Raw genomic sequence first — 8,072 nt, 5'->3', positions numbered from 1 at the left:
GAGAGATCTGTTTCTGGCGCCTCTTTAACACTTCCCTAAAACGGCCCAAGACTTTGTTACTGTACATGTTGCCAACCTGGTTTGCAACAACCTTGTTAGGGTGATGTTTCTCCATAAAGCTTTCCATCTTACCCCACATAGTAAAAATCTCTTTAATTTCTGAAGAAGGCACCTTCTTCCATCTCTCTTCCTCCTCCTCTGCAGCAAGATTCTGAGCTGCGATGTGTTGCTCTTCCTGCTGAAGCTCTTGCAGCTCCTCAGTGGTGAGCTCTTCATTGTGGTCTTCCACCAATTCTTCCACATCCTCCAAACTCACATCCAACCCCATGGAACTCCCCAGTGTCACAATTGATTTTACAACAGACATAGGCTCATTAGGGTCAGTCCCAAATTCTTCAAAATCCTTCTTGCGACACAATCTGGCCACAATTTTCTCCAGGCAGAGTTCAAAGTCCTGGTAGTCACTCCCTCCCAAGCCATACCTATAAGGGTTATGCAGTGGAGGATGCTGAAGTGTTCTCTCCAAAATTCCCTTAGGGTCAAGTGAGTGTCTGTGGTCACAGTCAAGCACCTGTGAAACATTGCTTTTGTGTAGAGTTTTTTAAAGTTTGCAATAACCTGCTGGTCCATGGGTTGGAGGAGAGGAGTGGTATTTGGGGGCAAGAACTTTACTGTGATGAACCCAAACTCCTTGAAAATTAGGTCATCCAAGTTTGAAGGATGAGCAGGTGCATTGTCCATTACTAGCAGGCACTTGAGATCCAATTTCTTTTCCAGGAGATACTCCTTCACACTAGGGCCAAACACTTCATTGAACCACTCGACGAAAATTTCCCTCGTGACCCATGCCTTACTATTAGATTTCCAAAACACACAATTTACTCTTCATAACATTGTTTTTCCTGAACACTCTGGGATTTTCAGAATGGTGCACTAGTAATGGCTTCACTTTGAAATCCCACTAGCATTAGCACAGAACATTAGCGTCAGCCTGTCTTTCATAGGCTTGTGTCCTGGCATTGCCTTTTCCTCTTGTGTAATGAAGATCCTCTTTGGCATTTTCTTCCAAAAGAGGCCTGTTTCGTCACAATTGAACACTTGTTCAGGTTTCAGTCCTTCAGCCTCTATGTACTCCTGGAATTCATGCACATATTTTTCAGCCGCCTTGTGGTCCGAACTGGCAGCCTCACCATGCCTTACCACACTGTGTATGCCAGTACGGTTCTTAAATCTCTCAAACCAGCCTTTGCTGGCCTTAAATTCACTCACTTCACCACTATTTGCAGGCAATTTCTTTACCAAATCTTCATGCAACTGCCTAGCCTTTTCACAAATAAACGAAGTCATAAGAGTATCTCCTGCTAATTGTTTCTCATTTATCCACACCAATAACAACTTCTCAACCTCTTCCAGTACTGGTGATCTCATTTTTGTCAGCATAGTTACTCCCTTTGCAACAACAGCATCCTTTATTTCATTTTTCTTGGCCACTATGGAACATAAGGTTGTGTAGGGTTTCTTATGCATCCTGGACAGTTCGGCCACAGTTGTACCACTTTCATATTGTTCAATGATGGTTTTCTTAAATTCAATCGTATTTCTCACCTTCTTTACCACAGGCTTGGCACTAGGAGCTTTCTTTGGAGCCATGGTAGCTTATTTAGTACTTGCAAGCACTAAAATAAATGGAATATTATGAAATAATTTGCTGGAGCACGTGAGGGGACCTTCGCTCACTGGTAAACAATGCCAGACTGGCTCACGCCATGGGTACGCGTCCCGGACGAACTACGACTCGCGAGTCAACCTATGAAAAGCGAGTCCATGTTTATACGAAAATACCTCTATGATTGGCGAATTTTACGATTGCCGGGAACTACGAAAAGCGGGGGACCACTGTATATCACTTCCTGTCACAATCATGATAAGAATTTGAGTGTTAAAAAGCACAGCTGCTGGTGATTACCTGTTGTGCTGACCACCCTTGTCCTTTCCAGGTCAGTCTTGTTAGCCACGAGTATTGCAGCTCTCTGAGTGATGTGTCCCAGGGCCCAGATTTTAGCGAGAGTGGTGGAGGCTTCCTTGAAGCTTCCTCGATCACTGATGCTGTATAATAACACCAACCCGTCTGCCTGGCCAACCTCCTGCTTCACATACAACATAGATGGTTAGGCTTAAACCCACTGACTTGTAGTTATATTTTTATGAGCATCATTAAATACACCGTAAAAACGAATACTTTTCTGCACAAAACTTGTAAAATTCCAGGTCTACGGTTTTCTTACAAATCAGCCCTTGCCTAGACACTTTATTTTTGGATACACTAACATACAGTCAGCGTGTTTTTTTTTTTTTATGGAAAATAGTGTATAACCTAGCAGGAGTACGGACGCTTGATTAACCTGTCACAGGTCAACTAAGACCCTTGTCAGGAGAGACTTGTTTCCTGACGAATATACCACCGCCAGCAAAATATGCATGCATAACATGATATATTCACCAAGATGTGTGCCTCAGTATATATACACCTTGTTTCCTTTAATCCCTATTTTATAGATTAAACTAAAGTATTCTTGACTGGTGGTGAACAGTTTAATTGTAATTGACTCTTTCCTAATTAATGGCTCTAAATAGCCTAAACCTGAGTGGATCACGCTTCTGCATGAAGATTTAGATTTTGCCACTGAAGTGGCTAGTTTATTGTGCATTCCCTATCCATCCTGTGGACGGTAGCGCAAGAGCATATGGATACACAAACGGCCTAGGAACTAAGCCCCAAAAGGGTTAACAGGTGTACATATGGGTTTTTATTAATCTACGTATCTACAGTTCACTTATCTGTTACAAGCAAATTTAGGAAATTTGTTTAGTATATCTTGTATCTTATTTTCATTAATAAGATATCTTGACATGTCACATAGGTTATACTGTCTGTCTCTGTATTCCTCAATAAGTGGACAATTAAGCACATAGTGTTCAAGACAGTGACCATATGCCTGATCACATAATTTACATTTATGTGGAAAATATTTTAATTTTCCGAAGCTATAGCGCCTAATAGGTGTTTAATGTGTCGATATGAGTCAAAAATGTATTTGACAATAGGATAGAACCAAGAGTTCCCTTTGCGCATGCGCGGGGGTAGAGGTCGACTCGGGGCATGGGGGAGGCGGCAGTGTTTTGAATGTAGTGAGGAGGCTGGGAAAGCATGGAGCCCGGAAATTGGCGTTCACGGCGGCCTAAGGATTAATATAGGCCTCATTTCATAATAAGAAGTGTCGTAACTGTTCCTGGTGGAGAGTGAGGGACGTGATTTACGGGACCACCGTAATAAGGTGGAAAAATGAGTGAATAATGGTAGGACCGGTGGTGACTGGCACGTCGCCATGGACTGTGTCCCGGGGAAAAATACCCGTGATTTAATCATCACTCATCGGTCTCAAATCTTAATGGAGTGGCCTCCAATGTGTATAATAATTATGAGACATTAAACCGTCTTGTAAATCGTAATTGAAGGCTTTATTGAGTCACGACTTCTAAACCGGGACAAACCAATGGATACCTCGTCCTGCTGGAATGAGAACCGTGTCGGTGTAGCAGGACATCAAAATGAGATGGTGAATGGAGGAAATAAGGAGTATCAATCACCCACAGTTAAGTAACCCTTCTAGTTATAGCAGACTGATACTGGCCAGTTAGGTATGTTGTAATTGGATAGGTTATGGGTGATCCAGCTACATCAAGTGACCCCCAGAGAATATCTGGTAAGTGGTGGGATTATATACAAATGTTTTTCTTTGATGGATATATCCATGTGTAACCTACCCCCCCCCCCTTCATTCAGTTACACTAATATAATCTATACAGTCCACAATTAATTAGTAGAGCCATACTTGTGGGTGTTATCCAATCCATACTGGTCTCGGATAGATATGGATAAGATTGTGAGGTCGAAGGGACCACCTGCCGTGACCAGGGGTGGTTAAGTTTTCTCACATGTCTACATGGGGTGACTACGGTAAACAATATGGTTGTCTCCCAATGAGATTACTTGTATGTATATAATGTTGAGGTACATAAAGGTATTCACCCCTATAAAATTTTCCACAATTTAGTTTGATCATCATCTGTGTCTCCCAAACTGCCAGAAGTACTTGTAACCAAGCCTAAGCCTGGCCACTACAACATCAGTCAGTCTGTTCACATCGCAAGTTGCTCCATAAACATATTTATCTACGTTCATGTTGTGGAAAATTACATTTAGCTGAATGTATCATTATATACATAACAGTAAATGAACAAAGATAATTATTATTTATCAGACAAGTAGGAATTTGGGACACCTAGGTCGCATAAAATGTCCCCCTGTCATATCCACAAGTTGCTCTGGACCTATTAATCATAAATGAAATATACATCACCAGGAATGCTGGTAAATATATAAATTTGTGGACTGTATATTAAATTAAAAAATTATTATAAACACATTTATATAACAGAAGAATATATCTTAATCATAACACTCACCAATTTGACTGGAGATTAATGTGTCATGTACAGGACCCCCCCTTTTGCCTACATTTATGGAAAATTTACTGGCCAGAATTTAAACATAAATTAGACAGCTTATCTGAGGTTCCTGGAGTTGTCCTGTCCTGTCGCCTGATATCTCAAGTTATGCAGGAATGCACATCCAACAATTTCGTCTCCTATTTGAGAGGTGTCAGCCCAATTTTAACCTCTAGAGCATGAAAAATTCTTCCCATTACACTAACGCTTCTAATCCAAATTCAAACAAAATGGCGACTGACCTCCCCAGCCGCAGGTTTCCCATTTTCGATAACATACTTCTTTTAAAAATACAATATAGGGCATCTATTTACCTATAAATTACCGTATTTCCGGAAAATATATACAGTATTTTCCACACATGTTATCATAGTGGGTTATAGATCTACTCAGGCTTCTAACTGCATTCCTATAACAATCATTTTCATTATTTACTTCTCTCCTAATATTATTTCTAATGCTAGACACAGATATACCAAAGTTATATTCTACATTCTCCTTCTGGGTACTCTTCTTGGCTAACATATCAACTTTATCATGAAGGAGTAATCCAATGTGTGATAGGATCCATAGCAATTGTACATTAATTCCTTTGTCCCGGATTTTTGAGTATCTATACCTGGCTTCTCCAGTGAGCATGTTATTGGAGTCATTATATGAGTCAAGAGCCTTTAATGATGACATAGAATTTGTGCATGAAGCTAGGTACAAATATATACAAATTATTAAGAAAATGATTATAGTTAAGATTTCGTGGATTCCCTCATATAGGCCTAGATTTCAAGCCCCGTTCACCAATCAAGATATACGCTTGTAAGTGTATGTGATATATACACAGAGTAGTGTATATCTCATAGTGTATATGCAAGGAGTTTACGTTAATCTTTATTTTAGAGATTAAAATCTTCTTGATTAATGGTCATTCATTCATTCATTAGAGGTTTGCCGGTACTTCCGGCCCGGGTCTTCTCCATATGGTGACCCGGCTTTGATTAATGGTGAACAGGTGACATGTATACTAATGACCCTCGTGTAGTAAATAGGCTTTTACAACTTATTAACCAAGTTTGCGTATTTAGGATACACTACACTGTAGTAATCCTTTATTTTATAAATGTTTTATACATAACTTCAGTAGGTCAGCGATTGGATCTAAATGTTGTGCTGCTGACAACAGGGAAGAGAAGACAATTTTCTGAACCAATTTACATTGGGACACGTCGATACCTCGCCTCAGTAGAACTCGTCCTGCAGTGTCAAGGCAGCGGATGTTTAACTGCAAAACGGGTCGTCATCAACAGAAAGTGACACAAATACCATGATTGAGGACACCTACCGAAGACGGTTCAGTAGAGGTGTCAGTGTCCAAGGACCAAAAAGTTTCTAATGAAGGGGTAGAAAATTTTGAATTTTCCCAAATTCAGCATGTGTAAATTTGAATGATATAATAATTGTGTATTAAAATGTGACGCTGATTTGACCCTTCGAGAAATTTCAAGTGAAGGGGGGTGTGCAGCGGACGTGGAGTGATACAGGGGCGGGAAGACGCCATTTGTAATTTGCGAGCACTGGTGGTTGTGGAAAATTCAGCTAATAATCCAGCATTATCGAGGCCAAATTGGGGTGTTTTGGCCTGAATTTGTAATACGAACCTGTATTAATGTCCCCTGTTGAATTGGGATGGGAATTTTGCAGGACCTCCAGAATTACATGTGGATGATGGAATAAAACTACGTCATCACTCACACAGAAGTGCACCATTAGCACTTCCATTTAGAGTTGTCGCTGGTCAGTGTAGGATTCTATTTGTTAGGCATGCGTTGTGGTGTGATCCATGTACAGTAATTAAATGGTAAGTGGTAATACAAATTTCTTTCCTACTTACACCATTATAATTTTTGTACAATAATTATATTCTGTTTGCTTAGTAAGCCCAATCATATGCAGTCCACATTATTTTATAATTCACCATTATTGGTATTAATGTTTAATATTGTAATTGTTAATCTAATGTCAGGTCTAGATTTTTGTGAGAGTGGTGATGTAGTGGGCATTGAGGGAGTGACAGTTCTGCAATGTACTGTGACTAAGTCCCACGTATTTCATCCAGATTACTTGAACGTAATAATTCAGGTAATACCCTGTAAACCTTATGCAGGTAATTTCCCACAGGTGTCCTGGGGGCATTTGTGTCCATTTTCCTTAAGATGTTGGCAGTTATTTGCCGCCTTACCACTGGTTAACATCAGATAAAGACCCACGTCAGGAGACATTTTCTTGTTTCCTTGTGAAGAAAACACCACCGACGAGGCCCTGATCCACCGCGAGGCCTGGCCATGGACAGCCGCAGGAGCGTTGACCCCCGCAACACACTTCAGGTATACTCCAGCACTAGCACACAAATATATGCCTTCACTGCTATGTACACAAACTGTAATTCACCTTTACAAATATCAGGTAAAATAAGACACACGTGCAACATTTACTTGTATAGAAAATACAGTAAAGCTGGTACAGATTAATTTATTATAATCATAGCGAAACACTAACTTACAGGAGTTAAGATTTAAAAACACATATAAACAAACACCAGGATACATTTATTAAACAAATACTTCGGCACTGGAACCTTGACCGCTTACCAGGATGGAAACATTTTATAATGTGTCCCAGTGTTTGCTCACGTGTCCTTTTAAACCATGTCTCTGTGTCCAATACAAGGTGTATACCATAGGTGTCATACAGCGCCTAGAATATGGCAGGTAATCAGGTTTGATCAAAGGTCAGAGGAGAAGATACGTATTCCTTGCATTAAAAAGCTATCACCAGCGTGAAGGTTGGTTGGTTAATGGGGCTTAAAGCCTGTCAGCTACGCTTGGGTCATTAAAGCTGCACGTAACCTTTTCACCACCAGAAAACAATACTTTAAAATAGGGATTAAAATAAACTCAGTGTATATACACACTGAGAGACGTACACCTCTTTAGTGCATATATTCTGTGCTAATAATAATTGCTAGGTATTTAGGTAGGTGCGCAGTCCGAGAAAGATATCCCAACATTCCATAACCCAGTCCACTGTATCTCTGTGCACACGAGTGGAATAGCAGAGTGCGGTATGAGTTGATAATGCAGGTAAATATAAAGGACACTTGGTTATAAATGACCATAATTTTTAAAGGGGTGGACCGGTAAGCCAGCGGAAGGCCTCGGTCAGATGACCAAAAGCTCCAAAGGCGGGTCATCATCTGACTAAGACCCGCGTCAGGAAACATTTGTCCTGTTTCCTGACGAACCTTACCTAACCTAACCTGCAGGTAAATATTAGTGCCAAAGATTTGAAGGTAATCAGAAGAGGCATTTACAAGTTATCATTTGCACACTAATATCCATTTTTTTTTCAATGAAAATGGTAAATTATGATGTACATAGATCAAATATAATTCAAATCTTCCAGAGGGACCAAAGAGACCAATATCCTAAAATACAAAAACACATTAAGCT

General features: G+C 40.2%; 1 protein-coding gene across 1 annotated transcript in view; it reads right to left on the bottom strand.

Annotated features, from left to right (window-relative positions):
* LOC138853752 (uncharacterized) overlaps window positions 1-8,072 on the bottom strand; it is a 36,928-nt gene that overhangs the window by 10,433 nt on the left and 18,423 nt on the right. Inside the window, exon 4 of the mRNA XM_070092239.1 lies at window positions 1,967-2,147. Coding sequence (XP_069948340.1) covers window positions 1,967-2,147 — 181 coding nt within the window. The remainder of the gene's footprint in view (window positions 1-1,966; window positions 2,148-8,072) is intronic.

The sequence above is a fragment of the Cherax quadricarinatus genome, chromosome 39 (assembly GCF_038502225.1).
Source record: "Cherax quadricarinatus isolate ZL_2023a chromosome 39, ASM3850222v1, whole genome shotgun sequence".
Lineage (NCBI taxonomy): Eukaryota > Metazoa > Arthropoda > Malacostraca > Decapoda > Parastacidae > Cherax > Cherax quadricarinatus.
Note: the sequence above shows the minus strand (reverse complement) of the source record. Positions and strands in the feature narration are given on the sequence as shown.